The sequence below is a fragment of the Bombina bombina genome, chromosome 1 (assembly GCF_027579735.1).
Source record: "Bombina bombina isolate aBomBom1 chromosome 1, aBomBom1.pri, whole genome shotgun sequence".
In the NCBI taxonomy this organism is placed as follows: Eukaryota; Metazoa; Chordata; class Amphibia; order Anura; family Bombinatoridae; genus Bombina; species Bombina bombina.
Genome location: NC_069499.1, coordinates 798,121,798 through 798,149,270, shown reverse-complemented (window position 1 = coordinate 798,149,270; position 27,473 = coordinate 798,121,798). Strand labels below are relative to the sequence as shown.

The window sequence follows — 27,473 nt, the reverse complement described above, 5'->3', positions numbered from 1 at the left end:
CGCCATGTCTTGTAAAGTAAACGCTATGGGCGCCCTAGATGTACTTGGCGCCATTTGAGCGTGAGTCCCTTAAGCGGGAGTCAAAGGGTCTGACACGTGGGGAAAGTTAGTCGGCATAACTTCCCCCTCGTCAGATTCCTCTGGTGATAAAAATTTTTAAAAGACAGAAAATTATCTTTATTGCCTAAAATGAAATCAGTACATTTGGTACACATTCTAAGAGGGGGTTCCACCATGGCTTTTAAACATAATGAACAAGGAGTTTCCTCTATGTCACATGTTTGTACAGACTAGCAATGAGACTAGCAAGCTTGGAAAACACTTTAAATCAAGTTAACAAGCAAATATAAAAAATGGTACTGTGCCTTTAAGAGAAACAAATTTTCTAGACAAAATTTAAGCCAGCCATGTGGAAAAAACTAGGCCCCAATAAAGTTTTATCACCAAAGTATATATAAAAACGATTAAACATGCCAGCAAACGTTTTATATTGTAAATATCATAAGGATATTACCCCTGGGAGTAAGCATGATACCAGTCGTTATTAAATCACTGTATTCAGGCTTAACTTACATTAATCCGGTATCAGCAGCATTTTCTAGTGTTTTCCATCTCTAGAAAAAATTATAACTGCACATACCTGATAGCAGAATAAACTGCACGCCATTCTCTCGCTGAAATTTTACCTCATCTGTGTAATCCCCTCAGACATATGTGAGAACAGCAATGGATCTTAGTTACAACCTGCTAAGATCATAGAAACCTCAGGCAGATTCTTCTTCTATTTACTGCCTGAGATAAAATAGCACAACTCCGGTACTATTTAAAAATAAGAAACTTTTGATTGATGAAAATAAACTAGCTATATTTAACCACTCTCTCTTACGACCTCCTTGCTTGTTGAGAGTTGCAAGAGAATGACTGGCTATGACAGTTAGGGGAGGAGCTATATTGCAGCTCTGCTGTGGGTTTCCTCTTGCAACTTCCTGTTGGGAATGAGAATATCCCACAAGTAATGGATGATCCGTGGACTGGATACACCTTACAAGAGAAATTAATACCATAGTCCCACTATGGTTGCTCCATTCTCTATTCTTTCAGGTGTAAACATAAAAAAACTCCATCTACATTATCCACGATTATTTTTGGAAGTTTCTGCCTCCTTATTCCTTTTTTTGGGCACAGTGTTAATACTTACTGACATATTTATTGTTGTACATTGAAATTTAATTGTGAGAATTGCAGACTTTTCAATGCATTTTACTTATAGTGGAATTGACACCACCATATTCCCCATGTAAATGCTCTCTATAAACACATGGCTCAAAAAATTTAAAGGGGCTTTGCATTAAATTTTGTCATGCATATGAAAGGGCAACATGTAAAGATGACAAAAATAAAAGCCGTTTAGATTTAAATTGCAACTAATAATGTAGAATTGTTTTTATACGTCCTACTAATCCTCTCTGGCTGATAAGGAAAAGTGCCTATGTATCAGTGGAAGAGAAGGGCAAGCATCACCCTCTACAACTATGACACAAAAATTATGGTGTAGTCAGAATTAGGATGTGATTTTTAAATCCACCCCCCCCCCCCAAAAAAAAGAAAAACTTTGAAATACTATCTTTAAGATAGAAAAATAGAAACAAAAATGCAATATCAATTAAAAAGTGGAATAGACTTTAAAAGCAAACTGGTACCCACAAAAGAAAGACTCCTCAGCACAAATGACTGCATTTGTCTCCACAGTGGATGCAGCTATCTAATTACACCAAGTGGCTTTCAAAATGACTGATATGAATGGAAATAGAAAATACTTCTGCTGTCTCACCTGCTGCAGAACTCAAGTATAGTATCAACCATGACTGTACAGGCTTGCTCTATATCTCCACTGCAACCCCCTTCCTCAGAGGATTCTAGTAGATAAAACAGGTTCACAGTCCAACGCTGGTAGTCCTGTCTAAGCAAGAAACATAAAATATAAAAAATACAGAGCTTGAAATAAAAGTCCGAAATGCATGGCAGACACTAATAGAAAATCTAAGTCTTGTAAACACAAACAACTACGGACACATTACACATTTTACAAGGGGAATAAACCTGGTAAATTATTAGCTCACAGTCTTAGACAAAAAACATATAAATAATGTATCCATTCATTCAAATCATCCGATAACACAAAATATAAAACTTGTTAAGAGATTGCTGAAGTCGTTAAGACAGAATATACCAGAATGTAATATTGCAACACCCACTAAACTCTCTATTCTTCAATACCTTTCTCAGACACACACATATATATATATATATATATATAAAACTAAAAATAAATAATATAAAAATACATGCCAAAATATTACCTATGCATATAAACAAATTTGGTTTTGTCCCAGGAAACCAGCAACAATACAATTAGAGCTTTGAGATTTATCCATTCTTCACACTCCTATTGTGATCTAATTCTCTTATTTTCTTCTGATGCAGAGAAAGACATTGACAGGGTGGACTGGTCTTTTATGGAGGCCACCCTGTCTCAATTTTGCTTTTCTACTCCCTGTATCTAAAAAAAAATGCTCTCCACTCATCTGCCATAGTTAAACAAAATAGAAAAATGTTGAAAAGCTTTCTTATTTCCAATGGCACTAGACAAGGGTGTCTCCCTTCCCCAATATTATTTGTCTTAACGATAGTAAGAATAATAAAGAAGAATAATTCATAGGCAGTATTCCCCCTAGGTTCCTCTAAATATAGTCAATCTGAGACTTCTTTAAAGTGATTGTAAACTTTAGTGAATTAAAGGCCAGTATTAAATAATACTTTTAAAAACAGGGGCACTTTAATTCATTAAAGATTACAATGATGCTTATTTTCTAAAATACTTACCTTTTTGTTATGGTAAACATAACGCCGATCCTCCGCCCGCATCTGCTGCTTTCTTTATCAGATCAATGACGAAGTATTTTATAAAATAAGCATCATTGTAAACTTTAATGAATTAAAGTTCCCCTGTTTTTAAAAGTATTGTTTAATACTGTCCTTTAATTCAGTAAAGTTTACAATCTCTTTAATGAAGATCTTTCAGGGCTATGGTCATTGGTCAAACTTCTCTATTAATTGCACTAAATCAGATAGTCTTAATCTACCTTATCTACAATATTGACCGATATCCAGTTTCATATTTTATTATTAATTTGTCTTCTATTGAATTTTTTTTTTTTTAAATTTTTATTTTTATTTACAACAAGAAGTGAATAATAAATATTATACACACATTACGCAGGGCCAGGATAAAGATATTCTAGAACAACAAGCGTTTACAGTACAATATATACCTCTAAATTAAACCTAGATATGTAAAATTGACATAATATCAATCTTACAGGCCCCTGGTTAAAAATTGCCATATGATCTATATAACATTTTTTATATCCTATGTATACACACCTTGTTGAGTTTTTTTTTTATATATATATATATTAAGACCATATTGCACCAACACAGAACAGACATAAAACAACATAACTAAACCTAACATAGAGAGAAAAAAAAAAATATTTAGGAGACATCCTTACATCTATAACATTAACAGAGATTTTCCATATTTCTCTTTTTGAAACTATCCAATCTAAACTTTCTTCTTGCTTAGCCCATCTGTGTTTAACATGGTCAGGAAGAATAGCTGCTATCAAGATGAACATCTACCTTAAATTATTTTTGGTTTTGCAGGCGTCCCCTTACCCTTATCAAAGTTGTATATTCCATTCTTTAAAAAATCATTAATCAAGATGTATGGGGCACTAAAAAACAATTTAAATAAGAACTTACTTGATAAATTAATTTCTTTCATGGTGTTGATGAGTCCACGAGCTGTTACATATGGGATAGACATTCCTACCAGGACGAGGCAAAGTTTTCTAAACCTCAAAAGCCTATAACCCCCCACATACCTCAGTTTAACGAATAGCCAAGTGGCCAGGTGTTTAAAAGGAGTAAAAGCCGATAACGAGGAACAGGAAAAAAGATGTGATTTAAACATAAAGTTAACCTTAAATGGGTGTGACCTTGTGGACTCTAGCCACAATGAAAGAAAACAGAATTTATGTTTACCTGATAAATTTCTTTCTCCTACGGTGTATCCGGTCCACGGCTTCATCCTTACTTGTGGGATATTCTCAATCCCTACAGGAAGTGGCAAAGAGAGCACACAGCAGAGCTGTCCATATAGCTCCCCTCAGGCTCCGCCCCCCCAGTCATTCGACCGACGGTTAGGAGAAAAAGGAGAACCATAGGGTGCAGTGGTGACTGTAGTTTACAAAAATAAATTTAAACCTGACCAAATGCCAGGGTGGGCCGTGGACTGGATACACCGTAGGAGAAAGAAATTTATCAGGTAAACATAAATTCTGTTTTCTCCTACATTGGTGTATCCGGTCCACGGCTTCATCCTTACTTGTGGGAACCAATACCAAAGCTTTAGGACACGGATGAAGGGAGGGAACAAGTCCGGTAACCTAAACGGAAGGCACCACTGCTTGTAAAACCTTTCTCCCAAAAATAGCCTCCGAAGAAGCAAAAGTATCGAATTTGTAAATTTTGGCAAATGTATGCAGTGAAGACCAAGTCGCTGCCTTACAGATCTGTTCAACAGAAGCCTCATTCTTGAAAGCCCATGTGGAAGCCACAGCTCTAGTAGAGTGAGCTGTAATTCGTTCCGGAGGCTGCCTTCCAGCAGTCTCATAAGCCAACCGGATGATGCTTTTCAGCCAGAAAGACAGAGAGATCGCAGTCGCCTTTTGACCTCTCCTCTTGCCAGAATAGACGACAAACAAGGACGATGTTTGTCTGAAGTCTTTAGTTGCTTTTAGATAAAACTTCAAAGCACGAACCACATCAAGATTGTGTAACAGACGTTCCTTGTTAGAAACTGGATTAGGACACAGAGAAGGAACAACTATTTCCTGGTTAATATTCTTATTGGAAACCACTTTTGGAAGAAAACCAGGTTTGGTACGTAAAACGACCTTATCTGTATGAAACACCAGATAGGGTGAATTACACTGCAAAGCAGACAATTCAGAAACTCTTCTAGCAGAAGAAATAGCTACCAAAAACAAAACTTTCCAAGATAGTAACTTAATATCTATGGAATGTAGAGGTTCAAACGGGACCCCTTGAAGAACTGAAAGAACTAAATTTAGACTCCATGGAGGAGCCACATGTCTGTAGACAGGCTTGATTCTGACTAGAGCCTGTACAAACGCCTGAACATCTGGCACGGCTGCCAGACGCTTGTGTAACAAAACAGACAGAGCAAATATCTGTCCTTTTAAGGAACTAGCTGACAGACCTTTCTCCAATCCTTCTTGGAGAAAAGATAGTAACCTTGGAATCCTAATCTTATTCCATGAGTAACCCTTGGATTCGCACCAGCCAAGATATTTCCGCCATATCTTATGGTAAATTTTCCTGGTGACAGGCTTTCTAGCCTGGATCAGAGTATCTATAACTGATTCCGAAAACCCACGCTTAGCTAGAATCAAGCGTTCAATCTCCAAGCAGTCAGTTGCAGAGAAACTAGGTTTGGATGTTCGAATGGACCTTGGATTAGAAGGTCCTGCCTCAAAGGTAGCTTCCATGGTGGAACCGATGACATATTCACCAGGTCTGCATACCAAGTCCTGCGTGGCCACGCAGGAGCTATCAGAATTACCGAAGCCTTCTCCAGTTTGATCCTGGCTACTAGCCGGGGGAGAAGCGGAAACGGTGGAAAGACATAAGCTAGATTGAACGACCAAGGCGCCACTAAGGCATCTACCAATGTCGCCTTGGGATCCCTGGACCTGGACCCGTAACGTGGAACTTTGGAGTTCTGACGTGACGCCATCAGATCCAGATCTGGAAGGCCCCATAGTTGAGTTAACTGGGCAAAAACCTCCGGGTGAAGTTCCCACTCCCCCGGATGGAAAGTCTGACGACTCAGATAATCCGCTTCCCAGTTGTCCACTCCTGGGATGTGAATTGCTGATAGATGGCAGGAGTTATCCTCTGCCCATTTGATGATCTTGGATACCTCCCTCATCGCCAGGGAACTCTTTGTTCCTCCCTGATGATTGATGTACGCTACAGTCGTCATGTTGTCCGACTGAAATCTGATGAATTTGGCCTCCGCTAGTTGAGGCAATGCCTGGAGCGCATTGAATATCGCTCTCAATTCCAAAATGTTTATCGGGAGAAGAGATTCTTCCGGAGACCATAGACCCTGAGCTTTCAGGGACTCCTAGGCCGCACCCCAGCCTAAGAGGCTGGCGTCGGTCGTGACAATGATCCACTCCGGTCTGCGGAAACTCATTCCCTGAGACAGGTGATCCTGAGACAACCACCAGAGGAGTGAGTCTCTAGTTTCCTGGTCCATTTGTATCTGGGGAGACAAATCTGCATAATCCCCATTCCACTGTTTGAGCATGCACAGTTGCAGTGGTCTTAAATGAATTCGAGCAAAGGGAACCACGTCCATTGCCGCAACCATTAGTCCTATTACCTCCATGCACTGAGCTACGGAAGGTTGAGGAATGGCATGAAGAACTCGACAAGAGTTCAAAAGTTTTAACTTCCTGAACTCCGTCAGAAAGATCTTCATTTCTACCGAGTCTATTATTGTTCCCAGGAAGGGAACCCTTGTGAACGGGGACAGATAACTCTTTTCTATGTTCACCTTCCACCCGTGAGACCTTAGAAAGGCTAGAACAATGTCCGTATGAGCCTTTGCTTTGTGAAAGGACGACGCTTGTATTAAGATGTCGTCTAGGTAAGGTGCTACTGCAATGCCCCTTGGTCTTAGCACTGCTAGAAGGGACCCTAGCACCTTTGTGAAAATTCTGGGAGCAGTGGCCAATCCGAAGGGAAGAGCCACGAACTGGTAATGCTTGTCCAGAAAGGCGAACCTCAGAAACTGATGGTGATCTTTGTGGATAGGAATATGCAGGTACGCATCCTTTAAGTCCACGGTAGTCATATATTGACCCTCCTGGATCATTGGTAAAATTGTCCGAATGGTTTCCATTTTGAATGATGGAATTCTGAGGAATTTGTTTAGGATTTTTAAATCCAGGATTGGCCTGAAAGTTCCTTCCTTTTTGAGAACTACAAACAGGTTTGAGTAAAAACCCAGTCCTTGTTCTGCTGTTGGAACTGGGTGTATCACTCCCATTTTTAGAAGGTCTTCTACGCAACGTAAGACTGCCTGTTTATCTGGTCTAAAGATAAGCGAGACATGTGGAACCTTTCTTTTGGAGGAAAGTCCTTGAATTCTAGAAGATACCCCTGAGAAACAATTTCTAGCGCCCAGGGGTCCGGAACATCTCTTGCCCAAGCCTGAGCAAAGAGAGAAAGTCTGCCCCCAACTAGATCCGGTCCCGGATCGGGGGCTACCCCTTCATGCTGTCTTGGTAGCAGCAGCAGGCTTCTTGGCCTGTTTACCCTTGTTCCAGCCTTGCAATGGTTTCCGTGCTGGTTTGGGCTGGGATGCGTTACCCTCTTGCCTAGTGGCTGTAGAGGTAGAAGCAGGTCCGTTCCTGAAATTGCGAAAGGAACGAAAATTAGACTTATTTTTAGCTTTTGAAAGGTCTATCCTGTGGAAGGGCAAGGCCCTTCCCCCCAGTGATATCTGAAATAATTTCTTTCAACTCTGGCCCGAATAGGGTCTTACCCTTGAAAGGAATATTAAGCAATTTTGTTTTGGACGACACATCCGCCGACCAAGATTTTAGCCAAAGCGCTCTGCGCGCCACGATTGCGAAACCAGAATTTTTCGCCGCTAATTTAGCTAACTGAAGGGCGGCATCTGTAATGAAAGAATTAGCCAACTTCAGGGCGTGAATTCTGTCCATGACTTCATCATAAGAAGTCTCCTTCTGGAGCGAGTTTTCTAGTTCCTCGAACCAAAAAGCAGCTGCAGTGGTTACAGGAATAATGCAAGAAATTGGTTGAAGAAGAAAACCTTGTTGAACAAAAATGTTCTTAAGTAAACCTTCTAATTTTTTATCCATAGGATCTTTGAAAGCGCAACTGTCTTCTATTGGTATAGTTGTGCGCTTAGCTAGTGTTGAAACTGCCCCCTCTACCTTAGGGACCGTCTGCCACGCGTCCCTTCTGGGGTCAACAATTGGGAACATTTTCTTAAATATAGGAGGGGGAACAAAAGGTACACATGGCTTCTCCCACTCCCTAGTCACGATATCCGCCACCCTCTTAGGTATCGTAAACGCATCAGTGTGTACTGGGACCTCTAAGAATTTGTCCATTTTACACAATTTTTCTGGGACCACCAAGGGGTCACAATCATCAAGTGTAGCTAGGACCTCCTTAAGCAGGGCGCGGAGGTGTTCTAACTTAAATTTAAATGCTATGGTATCTGGCTCTGCCTGCTGAGAAACTTTTCCTGTGTCAGAAATTTCTCCCTCAGACAGACCCGCCCTCACCGCCAAGTCAGATTGATGTGAGGGCACTACAGATAAATTATCCTCTGCGTCTGCTTGCTCATTTTCTGTATTTAAAACTGCGCAATCACGCTTCCTTGGCAAAGCTGGCAGTTTGGATAAAAATACTGCGAGAGAATTATCCATTACTGCTGCCAACTGTTGCAAAGTAATAGCAATTGGTGCACTAGATGTGCTGGGCATCGCTTGCGCGGGCTGGTGTTGACACAGAAGGAGAGGATAGCGGGCTATCCTCACTACCTTCAGCTAAAGAATCATCTTGGGCTACATCTTTAAGTGTGACTGTACGGTCCTTAAGCTGTTTGGACGCTATGGCACACTTCACACAAATTTAATGGGGGAACCGCCTTGGCCTTTAAACATACAGAACATAGGCTATCTGAAGGGTCAGACATGTTTGACAGACTTAGACAGAACTTTAATGCAATAAAAATTAATTTTGACAAAAACGTTACTGTGTCTTTAAATAATAAAAGTGCACACTTTATTACTGAAACATCAAAAAAACTATCAAACATCCGATTTTAGTGAAATTTTCACCACAGTGTCTTAATGCTTTGAAAAGATTGCACACAAATTTTCAGACCAATTAACCCCTTAATGCCCAAACCGGAGCTAAGAACAGCAGTTAACCGGTTAAAAACACTACAGTACAATGCCACAGCTTCTACTGTGGCTTTTACCTTCCTTAGGGATTATTTAAGTAGGAATAAGCCTCTCTGAAGTCCTTTGTGATGTCTCTGGACTCCCCACGTGAAGCTGCATGAACTGTCTAGTCAAAATAACTGCGCAATTGAGGCGCGAAAATGAGGCCTCCTCCCTCTTCATTCCAGAGTGGAGGGGCCTTTTAGACTAGCTTAGGTGTCCAATTAAGTGCCAGGCGCAATATTAAACCCCATAAGTGTTTCAAAAGTCTCAAAAACACCTTATTCATACTGAAAACATGCTAAAAAGCAATCGATTTAGCCCACAATAGTGTCAACCAGCATAGAGCCCTTAATATAAGCCATAATTTTATACAGAGTCTGAGAAAAATGGCTTACCTATCCCTGAGGGGATTTCTGACAGTCTTCTAGCATTACTTGGTCTTGTTAGAAAAATGACTGATCATACCTGAAGCAGTTAAGCCTGCAAACTGTTCCCCCCAACTGAAGTTCTCCGGTATTCAACAGTCCTGCGTGGGAACAGCAATGGATTTTAGTTACTGGTGCTAAAATCATATTCCTCTCAGCAGAAATCTTCATCACTTTCTGCTTCAGAGTAAATAGTACAAGCCGGCACTATTTTAAAATAAACTCTTGATAGAAGAAATAAAAAACTACAACTAACACCACATACTCTTTACCACCCCCGTGGAGATGCTACTAGTTAGAGCGGCAAAGAGAATGACTGGGGGGGGCGGAGCCTGAGGGGAGCTATATGGACAGCTCTGCTGTGTGCTCTCTTTGCCACTTCCTGTAGGGATTGAGAATATCCCACAAGTAAGGATGAAACCGTGGACCGGATACACCAATGTAGGAGAAAAAACTTTACTGTCCCTTTAAATGGTAACTTTTTTCCTTTTAATTATTTATTAAGGCTAGACAGGATAGAAGGCAGAGGCGTATCTAGAAACCATAGGGCCCCGGTGCAAGAATCCATGCAGGGGCCCCACCCCCCCACCCCCCCACCCCCCTCAAAAAAAAATTGCATTTAATACATTTTTTTCCCAACTTTTAACACACACACAAAAAAAATTGTGTTTGCTGTATACACACACATATAAAGCTGAATGAGCTGTATATACACACACACACACTATATATATATATATATATATATATATATACACATACATACACACACACATATATATAGCCACATGATAATATAAGGCCTACTGAACTACTTCCCAAAATTTGAAAGCTAATCATACTGTGTACATCCATACATCACAAAATTCACTTTAAAAAAGGGGGAAAGTAACAAATAACTAATACGTTTTCAGGGGAAAATGAATTAGCTGTCAACAGATTGATTTTGCCCATGCTTGTCCCAGTGCAGCTGGAACAGGAGACCAACTTACAAGAGGAGCAAAAAACTAGAAAGTGCTTTCTGTGGCTTTATCACAACAGTTGCTGCGCCTGCTATCTATATAAAGACCCAGTAAAACAGCTAAGACGGAATAATGCACAGGAAAGCGATTAGAGATTTATGTGGCTTCAAAATGCGGGCATCACTAATTAAGTTTGCAACAGAGGAGAAGCCTGTCTAAATATAAAGGCATATACTACTGTGTACATAATTTATAATAAATGTACTAGTATAATTTGTATTTAAATATTTTTCCAATAAAATAAATGTTTGAAGGTTTTTCTTACTGAAGCAGAGTGATTAGATTGGAAACATATTATTTGATGATCTTGTAAAGAGAAAAAACCCCCAGCAGATATCAGTTGTGTGAATGTGATGCTTTCTAATTACACACTCATGCTGGCTGATATAAACTAACCTTAGGGGGGTATAGTGGTATTGAAAACCTGTAAAATAGTTTGTAGCTATTGTTGGCTGCCATCAAACGCTTACATTATATAGAAGCTCTTTATAAAATATAATAAATAAGTTGCAACAGATTTTTTGTAAGTCAGAGCAACAATAAATTAAAGCCCCACAATGGTTAAGATGAAAGGATCACTGTGCTCCAATGTAATCTTCTGGCAAGACAGTTAATTATTAGTGTGCACGTTCTGGAAGACAGTAAATAGACGCTCTATTTAGTTTAGCATGAAGTCCCACAAGGAGCAGAGCGAGAGAGGAGAGCAGTGATAGAGAGGGGAAGGGAAACCCAAAGCAAACAGAGGGCAGGGGACAAATACTTACAGACATTTCTGCTAGTAAGTGCAGGCAGGGAGGGGTGTGATGTGACCTGTGACGCTCACTAATCTGCCCCAGAATTTATAACGCGTAATGTGTTTTTTTTTTATCGACTGCTGGTATTTAAATGCTAATGCAGAGATTGTTCTGCTGCTTCTCTTTATAGTGGTGATGTTCCCTCAGCAGAAAGGTGACAATGAAAAAGCATTTATCCAGAAGTAGCAACATAGAACATAGGTCAAAACATAGCTTTCTAAACAAAACCCTATTTTCTACATTTATGTAAAGTTCCCAAGCATAGCATGTCCCTGCAACAAGAAGGCAGCCGACTCTAAAAACAAGGATAATGTATCATTATGATTAATTTATATTTCTGTTTACGTTCTAAAGCAGAAATATTCAGCAGTGGTGTCAGAACAGCAAATAGTTTTATGACAGGCATTCAGCTGAGCCTGAGCAGAAGGGAGTGAGGTTAATAGGAGAGGGCTTACCGCATCTGAGATGTGCAGAGTCTGCCAGATATCAATGCCTGTTGCCGCGGGTCCAGCACAACCAGTCAGGACTCAGAGTCTCAGAGCAAATGTGCGCGCCAAACAGCCGCAGAGTCTCAGAGCAAATGTGCGCGCCAAACAGCCGCCAGCCAATGGGAAGATCTTCCGGCTGAGCTGCACCAATGGATCTATTATTTGGTGAGCTGCGGCAACGGGCTGACTGAGACTCTGTACAGTAATCCATATGAGTAGCAGGCTGAGGCAGATGAAAAAAAATAAACAATAAAATAAACAAAAAAAAGTTTGTGCTCAAGGCAGCTGGGGCCCCTCTGAGGGCGGGGGCCCGGTCGCAGCCACGACTTCTGCACCAACGCTAGTTACGCCCCTGATAGAAGGCTAGATTAACACTGCAAAGCACCTCTACACCTCAGCAATACTTTGCTGAGGTGCCTACCTGACCGCTGAAACCTCTGAGCAGGAGCCGTTTCCCACACTGTCAGATCCGGCACTCATAGCAGCAGAAGAGTACTGTCTCTGTCTAAATACGCATATAAGTTATGAGATGCGTATTAGAAAGAGATCAACATAAGAACTTCCCCTCTGTTGTCGGAAGTGAAAGGAAAAAGGCGCGCACACACAATTGCTGCCTCCTCTTGTCCCGCCCATCGCGGGCGTAGCCAATGTAACGATCTCCCATTCTGTATACTTAATAAAGTAAATACCGGTAGATATATTCACCGCCCCAGTGCCTGCGACTCTGCTGTCCCATAGCGTCTCCTGATAAGGATAATTTATGTATTATAACATAAAGTGCCCATTTCTTAATAAAGGCATCCTTATATGTTCCTCATATGAAGTAATGTGCCCAACTTTTTCTGAACTCTGTTATCCCAGAAAATCAAAGTCAGCACTAACCTCTCCTCTTCTGCCTGTCAGCAAGGCAGGTACCAGGTTTGAGAGGTCCTCTCCCTCAGATGGACCTGTGACAAAAAAAACAAACATAATTTATGTAAGAACTTACCTGATAAATTCATTTCTTTCATATTAGCAAGAGTCCATGAGCTAGTGACGTATGGTTTGGGATATACATTCCTACCAGGAGGGGCAAAGTTTCCCAAACCTCAAAATGCCTATAAATACACCCCTCACCACACCCACAAATCAGTTTAACGAATAGCCAAGAAGTGGGGTGATAAGAAAAAAGTGCGAAAGCATATAAAATAAGGAATTGGAATAATTGTGCTTTATACAAAAAAATCATAACCACCACAAAAAGGGTGGGCCTCATGGACTCTTGCTAATATGAAAGAAATGAATTTATCAGGTAAGTTCTTACATAAATTATGTTTTCTTTCATGTAATTAGCAAGAGTCCATGAGCTAGTGACGTATGGGATAATAAATACCCAAGATGTGGAACTTCCACGCAAGAGTCACTAGAGAGGGAGGGATAAAATAAAGACAGCCAATTCCGCTGAAAAAATAATCCACATCCCAAAATAAAGTTTTAATCTTATAATGAAAAAAACTGAAATTATAAGCAGAAGAATCAAACTGAAACAGCTGCCTGAAGTACTTTTCTACCAAAAACTGCTTCAGAAGAAGAAAACACATCAAAATGGTAGAATTTAGTAAAAGTATGCAAAGAAGACCAAGTGGCTGCTTTGCAAATCTGATCAACCGAAGCTTCATTCCTAAACGCCCAGGATGTAGAAACTGACCTAGTAGAATGAGCTGTAATCCTTGGAGGCGGAGTTTTACCCGACTCGACATAAGCATGATGAATCAAAGATTTTAACCAAGATGCCAAAGAAATGGCAGAGGCCTTCTGACCTTTCCTGGAACCGGAAAAGATAACAAATAGACTAGAAGTCTTTCGGAAATCTTTAGTAGCTTCAACGTAATATTTCAAAGCTCTAACTACATCCAAAGAATGCAACGATCTTTCCTTAGAATTCTTAGGATTAGGACAGAATGAAGGAACCACAATTTCTCTACTAATGTTGTTAGAGTTCACAACTTTAGGTAAAAATTTAAATGAAGTCCGCAACACCGCCTTATCCTGATGAAAAATCAGAAAAGGAGATTCACAAGAAAGAGCAGATAACTCTGAAACTCTGCTAGCAGAAGAGATGGCCAAAAGGAACAGAACTTTAGAAGAAAGTAATTTAATGTCCAGAGAATGCATAGGTTCAAACGGAGGAGCTTGTAAAGCCCCCAGAACCAAATACAAACTCGAAGGAGGAGAGATTGACTTAATGACAGGTTTTATACGAACCAAAGCCTGTACAAAACAATGAATATCAGGAAGATTAGCAATCTTTCTGTGAAACAACACAGAAAGAGCAGAAATTTGTCCTTTCAAAGAACTTGCAGACAAACCTTTATCCAGACCATCCTGAAGAAATTGTAAAATTCTAGGAATTCTAAAAGAATGCCAGGAAAATTGATGAGAAGAGCACCAAGAAATGTAAGTCTTCCAGACTTGATAATATATCTTCCTAGACACAGATTTACGAGCCTGTAACATAGTATTAATTACGGAGTCAGAGAAACCTCTATGACTGAGAATCAAGCGTTCAATCTCCATACCTTCAAATTTAATGATTTGAGATCCTGATGGAAAAAAGGACCTTGAGATAAAAGGTCTGGTCTTAACGGAAGAGTCCAAGGTTGGCAAGTAGCCATCCGAACAAGATCCGCATACCAAAACCTGTGAGGCCATGCTGGAGCCACCAGCAGAACAAACGAACGCTCTTTTAGAATCTTGGAGATCACTCTTGGAAGAAGAACCAGAGGCGGAAAGATATAGGCAGGATGATACTTCCAAGGAAGTGACAATGCATCCACTGCCTCCGCCTGAGGATCCCTGGATCTGGACAGATACCTGGGAAGTTTCTTGTTTAGATGAGAAGCCATCAGATCTATTTCTGGAAGACCCCAGATTTGAACAATCTGAAGAAACACCTCTGAGTGAAGAGACCTTTCGCACGGATGTAACGTCTGGCGACTGAGATAATCCGCTTCCCAATTGTCTACACCTGGGATGTGAACCGCAGAAATTAGACAGGAGCTGGATTCCGCCCAAGCAAGTATCCGAGATACTTCTTTCATAGCCAGAGGACTGTGAGTCCCCCCTTGATGATTGACATATGCCACGGTTGTGACATTGTCCGTCTGAAAACAAATGAACGATTCCCTCTTCAGAAGAGGCCACGACTGAAGAGCTCTGAAAATCGCATGGAGTTCCAAAATGTTGATGGGTAATCTAGCCTCCTGAGATTCCCAAACCCCCTGCGCTGTCAGAGACCCCCATACAGCTCCCCAACCTGTCAGATTCGCATCTGTTGAGATCACAGTCCAGGTTGGAAGAACAAAAGAAGCCCCTTGAACTAAACAATGGTGATCTGTCCACCACGTCAGAGAGTGTCATACAATCGGATTTAAAGATATTAACTGTGAGATCTTTGTATAATCCCTGCACCACTGGTTCAGCATACAAAGCTGAAGAGGTCGCATATGAAAACGAGCAAAGGGGATCGCGTCCGATGCAGCAGTCATAAGACCTAGAATTTCCATGCATAAGGCTACCGAAGGGAATGATTGAGACTGAAGGTTTCGACAAGCTGAAACCAATTTCAGACGTCTCTTGTCCGTCAGAGACAAAGTCATGGACACTGAATCTATTTGGAAACCTAAAAAGGTTACCCTTGTCTGAGGAATCAATGAACTCTTTGGTAAATTGATCCTCCAACCATGTTCTTGAAGAAATGACACAAGTCGATTCGTATGAAATTCTGCTAAATGTGAAGACTGAGCAAGTACCAAGATATCGTCCAAATAAGGAAATACCACAATACCCTGATCTATGATTACAGATAGCAGGGCACCGAGAACCTTTGAAAAAATCCTTGGAGCTGTTGCTAGGCCGAACGGCAGAGCCACAAATTGGTAATGCTTGTCTAGAAAAGAGAATCTCAGAAACTGATAGTGATCTGGATGAATCGGAATATGCAGATATGCATCCTGTAAATCTATTGTGGACATATAATGCCCTTGCTGAACAAAAGGCAGAATAGTCCTTATAGTTACCATTTTGAATGTTGGTATCCTTACATAACGATTCAATATTTTTAAATCCAGAACTGGTCTGAAGGATTTCTCCTTCTTTGGTACAATGAATAGATTGGAGTAAAACCCCAGACCCTGTTCCAGAACTGGAACTGGCACAATTACTCCAGCCAACTCTAGATCTGAAACACATTTCAGAAATGCTTGAGCCTTCACTGGATTTATTGGAATGCGAGAAAGAAAAAATCTTCTTGCAGGAGGCCTTGCCTTGAAACCTATTCTGTACCCTTGTGAAACAATGTTCTGAATCCAAAGACTGTGAATCGAATTGATCCAAATTTCTTTGAAAAATCGTAATCTGCCCCCTACCAGCTGTGCTGGAATGAGGGCTGCACCTTCATGTGGACTTGGGAGCTGGCTTTTGCTTTCTAAAAGGCTTGGATTTATTCCAGACTGGAGATGGTTTCCAAACAGAAACTGTTCCTTTAGGGGAAGGATCAGGCTACTGTTCCTTATTCTGACGAAAGGAACGAAAACGATTAGCAGCCCTATATTTACCTTTAGATTTTTTATCCTGAGGTAAAAAAGTTCCTTTCCCCCCAGTAACAGTTGAAATAATAGAATCCAACTGGGAACCAAACAATTTATTACCTTGGAAAGAAAGGGAAAGCAAAGTTGACTTAGAAGACATATCTGCATTCCAAGTTTTAAGCCATAAAGCTCTTCTAGCTAAAATAGCTAAAGACATGTACCTGACATCAACTCTAATGATATCAAAGATGGTTTCACAAATAAAGTTATTAGCATGTTGAAGAAGTTTAACAATGCTATGAGAATTATGATCTGACACTTGTTGTGCCAAAGCCTCCAACCAAAAAGTGGAAGCTGCCGCAACATCAGCCAAAGAAATAGCAGGCCTAAGAAGATTACCTGAACATAAATAAGCTTTCCTTAGAAAGGAATCAATTTTCCTATCTAAAGGATCCTTAAAGGAAGTACTATCTGCCGTAGGAATAGTAATACGTTTAGCGAGAGTAGAGATAGCCCCATAAACTTTAGGGATTTTGTCCCAAAACTCTAATCTGTCAGATGGCACAGGATACAATTTCTTAAACCTTTTAGAAGGAGTAAATGAATTACCCAGATTATTCCATTCCCTAGAAATTACTTCAGAAATAGCATCAGGGACAGGAAAAACTTCCGGAATAACTGTAGGAGGTTTAAAAACCGAATTTAAACGCTTAGTAGATTTAGTATCAAGAGGACTACTCCATCTCTAATGCGATTAAAACTTCTTTAAGTAAAGAACGAATAAATTCCATTTTAAATAAATATGAAGATTTATCAGTGTCAATATCTGAGACAGAATCCTCTGAACCAGAAAAATCATCATCAGAAACAGACAAATCAGAATGATGATGTTCATTTAAAAATTCATCTGAAAAATGTGAAGTTTTAAAAGACCTTTTACGTTTACTGGAAGGAGGAATAACAGACATAGCCTTCCTAATAGATTTAGAAACAAAATCTCTTATATTAACAGGAACATTCTGCGTATTAGATGTTGATGGAACAGCAACAGGTAATGGTATATTACTAATGGAAATACTATCTGCATTAGCAAGCTTATCATGACATTCATCACAAACTACAGCCGGAGGGACAGTTACCACAAGTTTACAGCAGATACACTTAACTTTGGTGGAACCAGCATCAGGCAGCGTTTTTCCAGAAGTAGCTTCTGATCCAGGGTCAATCTGAGACATCTTGCAATATGTAAGAGAAAAAACAACATATAAAGCAAAATCTATCAAATTCCTTAAAAGGCAGTTTCAGGAATGGGAAAAAATGCCAATGAACAAGCCTCTAGCAACCAGAAGCAAATGAAAAATGAGACTTAAATAATGTGAGAAAAAAGGTGGAGACAAAAATGACGCCCACATTTTTTAGCGCCAAAAAAGCCGCCCACATTATTGGCGCCCAAATGCTTTTGGCGCCAAGAATGACGCCACATCCGGTGACGCCGACATTTTTGGCGCAAAACGTCAAAAAAATTACGCAAACACGAACAACTTCTGGCGTATGACGTCGGAAATGACAAAGAAATTTTTTGCGCCAAAAAAGTCAGCGCCAAGAATGACGCAATAAAATGAAGCATTTTCAGCCCTCGCGAGCCTAACAGCCCACAGGGAAAAAAGTCAATTTTTAAGGTAAGAAAAAATGTTTTAATTCATATGCATTATCCAAATAATGAAACTGACTGTCTGAAATAAGGAATATTGATCATCCTGAATCAAGGCAAATAAATGTTTAAACACATATATTTAGAACTTTATATAAAAGTGCCCAACCATAGCTCAGAGTGTCACAAAAAATAAGGCTTACTTACCCCAGGACACTCATCTACATGTAGTAGAAAGCCAAACAAGTACTGAAACGAGAATCAGTAGAGGTAATGGTATATAAGAGTATATCGTCGATCTGAAAAGGGAGGTAAGAGATGAATCTCTACGACCGATAACAGAGAACCTATGAAATAGATCCCGTAGAAGGAGACCATTGAATTCAAATAGGCAATACTCTCTTCACATCCCTCTGACATTCACTGCACACTGAGAGGAAAACCGGGCTCCAGCCTGCTGCGAAGCGCATATCAACGTAGAATCTAGCACAAACTTACTTCACCACCTCCAAGGGAGGCAAAGTTTGTAAAACTGATTTGTGGGTGTGGTGAGGGGTGTATTTATAGGCATTTTGAGGTTTGGGAAACTTTGCCCCTCCTGGTAGGAATGTATATCCCAAACCATACGTCACTAGCTCATGGACTCTTGCTAATTACATGAAAGAAAAAAGGACTGAGTAAGACTTCTCAGTTTTTCAGAGTTAGGGCAGCATAAGTATGGGAGGCGCAGTGAGAATTATGTCCCACAAGTTCCCATTGCTCTAAAGCCACCACTGCTCTACTGAAGAGATTGATATGGACTACGGCTACACCCCAGGACAAAGCAGCACAATCCTGTACTACCTTAAAATAATAAACTCTTGATTGAAGAATCTTTTCTAACACCTAATTTACCACCTCCTTGCTCTTAACGTAGGCAAAGAGAATGACTAGGTTGGGAGGGGAGGGAGGTGATATTTATCAGCTTTGCTGTGGTGCTCTTTGCCGCCTCCTGCAGGGCAGGAGTGGTATTCCCGATAGTAATTAAGATGATCTGAGGACTCATTGAGTCATTAAAAAAAAAAAACTTGTTTGGGGGTGCAGGGGGGAATTTCCCTTAGTGATATCAGATTGGATTGTAAAGCATTAAAACTGAATAGTAATTGAGTGTTGAGTTGCTCGCTGGATCCATTACCATTAGTCTTTCTTTTAAATTAATCATATCCAGAAGCTAAAAAGCAGGTAGCTCTAATACCAAGAGAAACCCTTCTACTTGATAAACCTAAAAATAGGGATACCGATTTCAAGGGTGTACATTTTGTCACTACATACAGTGAACAATATCCTTTAATTTGTAGGATAATCGAAAAGCACTTTCCCCTCTTGGCGGCCGATTACAAACTCACTGACCTAGTCAAAGAAGGGGTCAGATGTTCTTATAAAAAGTGTGCTACCCTGGCATCCATTGTATCCCCCACAGAGTTGAAACAGGAAATCAATCCCCAAAGTTCTTGGCTAAGACATTTTGGCATGTTCCGTTGCGGACATAGAAAGTGTAAACCCTGCGAATATGTACAGACATCTCAAACTTTTTCATCAGCTACCAGGGGTAACATATATCCAATAAAGGCCTATCTGAATTGCACAAGCACATAGGTTATTTATCTTATAACATGCATAGCCTGTAATATACAGTACGTTGGGCTCACATCAAGAGACATCAACTCACAAATTAGGGAACATATTTCAACTTTATCTAAAGGGAGATCTACTACCCCCTTAGTTCAACACTTTGCCACTAAACACAATTGTGAACTCAATTCCTTTAGATGGACAGCCATTGAGAAAGTAATGGTACCCAAGAGAGGAGGTGATCTCGACATTTTATTGGCAAAACGGGAGGTATTCTGGATCTTCACTCTGAGGACCAGAATACCTCATGGACTAAATTCCAAATATGATTTAATACATTTTTGGGAACATACAGGGTATTGTCTTCCAGATATTTATCATCATGATTTTTTATGTGATTTTTGATTTGACGCTATTTGAACTTTGTAACATGTGCATACTTACATTGAAATTGTACACGTATATACCATACTGTTCCTAGGGTCTCTCTCTTTTTTTTCTTTTCTTTGTTGTGCCCTGTTGTATCTGTATTTATGTAACCGGATATATACAGCTTCTCTTTGATCTTTGAATTTTGAGTGTTATTGGAGATCTATATCTATATACTTTATAGCTTACGGCTATCTATTCTAACTCTAATTATTATTCTCCTATGCTCACTAGTGTCTAATGACAGGCTAAATAACACATTTTTGCTGCAGCAGTCTTTCTGGATTAACTTCTATTCTTGTATTGTGCTTAGAGAGCGTTCTAATCCAGTTACTGTTTTTAACCAATTACAATGCTAACACCTTGTAAGGTGTAGCACCTTAGGTAATGATTACGGCCCTCTGCAAAACATGTCAACCAGCAGGTGCTACGCCCTCCTATGCACCTTGTAACTGTATATCCGTGATGGTTTCAGTTTAAAAAAAAAATTTAATGCATTTTTGATGCCTAATAAAGAATTGAATTTTTATCAGAGAGAGACTATTTCAACCTTTCTTCAAGTTTCTTTTAAATTAACCTTACATGCAAATACAAGCTTACCTTATCTTCAAAATTGTGCTAAGTGTTAGAAATGGAGAGATTTTAGTATTTTTTTTTATAGAAAATTTAATATTTTACTCAAGCTTAGAATTTTACAATGCTGTTCTCTAATGATCTCCCTTATATTTTCTTTAAATCTCCCATAACACAACTTTACAGAGTAAAGTTTGCTTAATCTAAAAAAGCAGCAACCTCACTGACAAATTCCTTGTAACTATTATGCCTCATCTTTGGAGGCTAAAACTTTTGGTGGTGGTTTAGAATAAAATAAATAAAACGTTTATTTTAGTCAGTTTTACTTCATTTGCCTTTAATAAGCAACATTTTATTACAGTTTAATATCTAATTTCTATATAGACATTGGTACATTATTTCAAATACATATATTTATTGTTTTCCTCCCTTCTCAATTGACAAATGTATAATTTCAGTGAATAATGTGTCTGTGATATCTGTTATTAAAGTTTGGAATGAATGACAACAATTTAAAATAACCCAAAACATATAAGATAATTAAATACGCAGAAGAAAGATCTTGGCAAAGTATCCTCACCTCTCTATGTCATTAAGAGCATCACTATCAGGATTCAATGACAATTCACAAAGAAGCCAGTCTCTGAAAGAAAGCTGCAAAAGAACAGAATATTTTCAAACTCTCATTTCAAAGATACAAAATAGATTTTGAAACACAGATTTCAAAGATAGAAGGCCCATTGAGTCTAAGCTTAAAGGGACAGTCAAGTCAAAATTAAACTTTCATGGTTCAGATATGGCATGCAATTTTACAACTTTCCAATTTAATTGTATCATCAAACTTGCTTTGTTCTCTTTGTATTCTTTGTTGAAAGCTATGCTCATGCTCATTTCTAAACCCGCTTATCTTATATAGCATTTTGACAGTTTATCAGTTACACAGTGCTAGTGCATGTGTGTCATATAGATAACATTGTGTTCACTCCCGAGGAGTTTATGAGTCAGCACTGATTGGCTGAAATGCAAGTCTGTCAAAAGAACGGCGATAAGGGGAAGTCTGCAGAGGTTTAGATACAAGGTAATCAGAGGTAAAAAGCGTATTAATAGAACAGTGTTGGTTATGCAAAACAGGATAAATATGTAATAAAGGAATTATCCATCTTTTTAAACAACAATTTTCAAGTAGACTGTCCCTTTAACAAATTCTCAGGATAGTCAAACAAATCTTGAATGGCCTTATATTTGTCTTTTATAAATTAACCCCTCTTTCTGTAAAAACTAACAACTAAACAACATGAAATCCAACATGAAATTATTCAAGAAAATAATTGAATTTGTAACTAACACTGAATTTGCATCTTTACTTATTTATAGTGAAAAACATAATTTATGTAACAACTTACCTGATAAATTCATTTCTTTCATATTGGCAAGAGTCCATGAGCTAGTGACGTATGGGATATACAATCCTACCAGGAGTGGCAAAGTTTCCCAAACCTCAAAATGCCTATAAATACACCCCTCACCATACCCACAATTCAGTTTAACGAGTAGCCAAGTAGTGGGGTGATAAAGAAAGGAGTAAAAAGCATCAACAAAGGAAATTTGGAAATAATTGTACTTTATACAAAAAAATCCTAACCACCATAAAAAGGATGGGCCTCATGGACTCTTGCCAATATGAAAGAAATTAATTTATCAGGTAAGTTCTTACATAAATTATGTTTTCTTTCATATAATTGGCAAGAGTCCATGAGCTAGTGACGTATGGGATAGCAATACCCAAGATGTGGAACTCCAAGCAAGAGTCACTAGAGAGGGAGGGATAAAATAAAAACAGCCATTTTCCGCTGAAAAAAATTAATCCAAAACCCAAAATATAAGTTTATTCTCATAAATGAAAAGAAAAACTTAAAACATAAGCAGAAGAATCAAACTGAAACAGCTACCAAAAACTGCTTCTGAAGAAGCAAATACATCAAAACGGTAGAATTTAGTAAATGTATGTAAAGAAGACCAAGTTGCGGCTTTGCAAATCTGATCAACTGAAGCTTCATTCTTAAAAGCCCATGAAGTGGAGACTGATATAGTAGAATGAGCTGTAATTCTCTGAGGCGGGGCTTGACCCGACTCCAAATAAGCTTCATGAATCAAAAGCTTTAACCACGAAGCCAAGGAAACAGCAGAAGCCTTCTGACCTTTCCTAGAACCAGAAAAGATAACAAATAGACTAGAAGTCTTCCTGAAATCTTTAGTAGCTTCAACATATTTCAAAGCTCTTACCACATCCGAAGAATGTAAGGATCTCTCCAAAGAATTCTTGGGATTAGGACACAAGGAAGGAACAACAATTTCTATATTAATGTTGTTAGAATTCACAACCTTAAGTAAGAATTTAAATGAAGTCCGCAAAACCACCTTATCCTGATGAAAAATCAGAAAAGGAGATTCACAAGAAAGAGCAGATAATTCAGAAACTCTACTAGCAGAAGAGATGGCCAAAAGGAACAACACTTTCCAAGAAAGTAGTTTAATGTCCAAAGAATGCATAGGCTCAAAAGGAGGAGCCTGTAAAGCCTTCAAAACCAAATTAAGACTCCAAGGAGGAGAGATTGATTTAATGACAGGCTTGATACGAACCAAAGCCTGTACAAAACAGTGAATATCAGGAAGTTTAGAAATCTTTCTGTGAAATAAAACAGAAAGAGCAGAGATTTGTCCCTTCAAGGAACTTGCAGACAAACCCTTATCCAAACCATCCTGAAGAAACTGTAAAATTCTAGGAATTCTGAAAGAATGCCAAGAGAATTTATGAGAACACCATGAAATTTAAATCTTCCAAACTCGATAATAAATCTTCTAGAAACAGATTTACGAGCCTGTAACATAGTATTAATAATTGAGTCAGAGAAACCTCTATGACTAAGCACTAAGCGTTCAATTTCCATACTTTCAAATTTAATGATTTGAGATCCTGATGGAAAAACGGACCTTGAGACAGAAGGTCTGGCCTTAATGGAAGTGGCCAAGGTTGGCAACAGGACATCCGAACAAGATCCGCATACCAAAACCTGTAAGGCCATGCTGGAGCCACCAGCAAGACAAATGATTGCTCCATGATGATTTTGGAGATCACTCTTGGAAGAAGAACTAGAGGTGGGAAAATATATGCAGGTTGATAACACCAAGGAAGTGTCAACGCATCCACTGCTTCCGCCTGAGGATCCCTGGACCTGGACAGGTACCTGGGTAATTTCTTGTTTAGATGGGAAGCCATCAGATCTATTTCTGAAAGACCCCACATCTGAACAATCAGAGAAAATACATCTGGATGGAGCGACCACTCCCCTGGATGTAAAGTCTGATGGCTGAGATAATACGCTTCCCAATTGTCTATACCTGGGATATGAACCGCAGAAATTAGACAGGAGCTGGATTCCGCCCAAACAAGTATCCTAGATAGTTCTTTCATAGCTTGGCGACTGTGAGTCCTACCCTGATGATTGACATATGCCACAGTTGTGATATTGTCTGTCTGAAAACAAATGAATGGTTCTCTCTTCAACAGAGGCCAAATCTGAAGAGCCCTGAAAATTGCACGAGTTCCAAAATATTGATTGGTAATCTCGCCTCTTGAGATTTCCAAACTCCTTGCGCTGTCAGAGATCCCCAAACAGCTCCCCAACCTGAAAGACTCGCATCTGTTGTGATCACAGTCCAGGAAGGAGGAACTAAAGAGGCCCCTTGAACTATACGACGGTGATCTAACCACCAAGTCAGAGATAGTCGAACATTGGGATTTAAGGATATTAATTGTGATATCCTTGTATAATCCCTGCACCATTGGTTCAGCATACAAATCTGAAGAGGTCTCATGTGAAAACGAGCAAAGGGGATCGCGTCCGATGCTGCAGTCATGAGACCTAAAACTTCCATGCACATAGCTACTGAAGGGAATGACTGAGACTGAAGGTTCCGACAGGCTGCAACCAGTGTCATGGACACTGAATCTATCTGGAAACCTAAAAAGGTTACCCTTGTCTGAGGAATCAAATAACTTTTTTGTAAATTGATCCTCCAACCATGTTTTCGAAGAAACAACACTAGTTGATTTGTGTGAGATTCTGCAGAACGTAAAGACTGAGCTAGTACCAAGATATCGTCCAAATAAGGAAACACCGCAATACCCCGCTCTCTGATTACAGAGAGTAGGGCACTGAGAACCTTTGAAAAGATCCTTGGAGCTGTCGCTAGGCCAAAAGGAAGAGCGACAAATTGGTAATGCTTGTCTAGAAAAAAGAATCTCAGAAACTGATAATGATCTGGATGAATCGGAATATGAAGATATGCATCCTGCAAGTCTATTGTGGACATATAATATCCTTGCTGAACAAAAGGCAGAAAAGTCCTTATAGTCACCATTTTGAAAGTTGGTACTCTTACATAACGATTCAAAATTTTCAGATCCAGAACTGGTCTGAATCAATTTTCTTTCTTTGGGACAATGAATAGATTTGAATAAAACCCCAAACCCTGTTCCCCACCTCCATAGGAGGCAAAGTTTGTAAAAACTGAATTGTGGGTGTGGTGAGGGGAAATATACGTGCATTTCTTTATGTATAAATACAAATAATATATATGTATATACTGAGAGAGATATGACTGGCTGGAAATGTGCACTGACAGATTCTTATTTTTATCCATTAACATTCTATTGAACACAAAGTCTATATTTTATCAATGGCTCACCAATGTACTGCCTATAGGTAGCAGTACACACTGTCCCTGGAGAAACACTCATGTGTGCAACCCATGTGTCCTTTTATAAGCCCTGTCCTGCCTGGTCACTGCATAATTTTAGCTCAAATGCCAACGAATCTGAAGGGTAACAAGTGGTGAGTGGGGGCTTATAAGTATAGCTATTTATTGTGTGGCTTCTACAGGTTGCAGTATAATCTTAAGATGTGTGGCTGCCATTGCTTTGTACTTATCCCATGAGCAGCATCCCTCTCGCTCAATTTCTCAACTGGTAGTTTTTAGGGATGAAGACAGGTCTACCCAAAGCAGCAATCTACATCCTGAGGGGGAACTTGTATATATTTAAATCAATTTATAGCATTGCCACCAGTGACCCACTTTGATTATTAAAGAGTAAGATTTGATATCATTGAAATGTGCTATATATATATATATATATATATATATATATATATATATAGTTTGGGGTCACTTAGAAATTTAACATCAAATTCATCAGAAATACAGTGAAGACATTGTTAATATTGTAAATGACTATTGTAGCTGGAAACAGCTGATTTTTAATGGAATTTCTACATTGGCGTACAGAGGCCCATCAGCAACCACTTGTCCTGTGTTCCAATGGCACGTTGTGTTTGATAATCCAATTTTATCATTTAAAAAGGCTAATTGATCATTAGAAAAGCCTTTTGCAATTATGTTAGCAGTGCTGAAAACTGTTGTACTGATTAAAGAAGCAATAAAACTGGCCCTCATTAGACTAGTTGAGTATATGGAGCATCAGCAATTGTGGTTTCAATTACAGCCTCAAGATGGCCAGAAACAACCAACTTTATACTGAAACTTGTCAGTCTGTACTTGTTCTGAGAAATGAAGGCTATTCCATGCAAGAAACTGCCAAGAAACTGAAGATCTTGTACAACACTGTGTACTGATCCCTTCACAGAATAGGGCAAACTTGCTCTAACCAGAACAGAAAGAGGACTAGGAAGCCCAAGTGCACAACTGATGAATAGGACAATTACATTAGAGTGTATAGCTTGACAAATAGATGCCTCACAGGTCCTCAACTGTCAACTTCATTAAAAAGTATCCACAAAACACTAGTCTCAACATCAACAGTGAAGAGGCGACTTCGGGATGCTGGTCTTCTAGGCAGAAAAAGCAGTATTTTTGACTAACAAATAAAAATAAAATATTAAGATGGGCAAAAGATCAGACACTGGACAGAGGAAGATTGAATGTTATGGATAAACAAATCTAAATTTGAGGTGTTCGGATCACAAAGAAGAACATTTGTGAGACAGACCAAATGAAAAGGTGCTGGAGGAGTGCTTAATGCCATCTGTCAAGCATGGTGGAGGCAATGTGATGGTCTTGGGGTGCTTTGGTGGTGGTAAATTGGGATATTTAGAGGGTAAAAGGGACCTTGTAGAAGGAAGGCTATCACTCCATTTTGCAACGCCATAACATACCCTGTGGACGGCACTTGATTGGAGCCAATTTCCTCCTACAACAGGGCAATGACCCAAAACACAGCTCCAAACTATGCAATAACTATTTAGGGAAGAAGCAGCCAGTTGGTATTCTGTCTTTAATGGAGTGGCCAGCACAGTCACCAATGTCAACCCTATTAAGCTGTTGTGGGAGAAGCTTGACTGCATGGTATGTAGGAAGTGCCCATCAAGCCAATCCAACTTGTGGGAGTTGCTTCAAGGGGGAAATATCTCCAAATTACATCAACATGTTGACAGCTAGAATGCCAAAGGTCTGAAAGGATATAACTGCTGCACATAAAGGATTATTTGACAGAAGCAAAATTTTGAACGACAGAATTATTATTTCACTTAAAATTCATTATTTCTAACCTTGTCAATGACTATTTACCATTCAAATTCATTTCATGTATTGTTTTCATGGAAAATAAGGAAATGTCTAAATGACCCCAAACAGTTGAACGCCAGTATACAATTAACTTGCCCCTTAGATATTTGCTGGTCACTTCCAGCCA

The 27,473-nt window shown here is 39.3% G+C and overlaps 1 protein-coding gene across 1 annotated transcript in view; it reads right to left on the bottom strand.

The window, feature by feature from the left end:
• FANCA (FA complementation group A) overlaps nt 1-27,473 on the bottom strand; it is a 442,214-nt gene that overhangs the window by 189,817 nt on the left and 224,924 nt on the right. Inside the window, 2 exon segments of the mRNA XM_053699359.1 lie at nt 1,832-1,960; nt 21,285-21,358. Coding sequence (XP_053555334.1) covers nt 1,832-1,960; nt 21,285-21,358 — 203 coding nt within the window.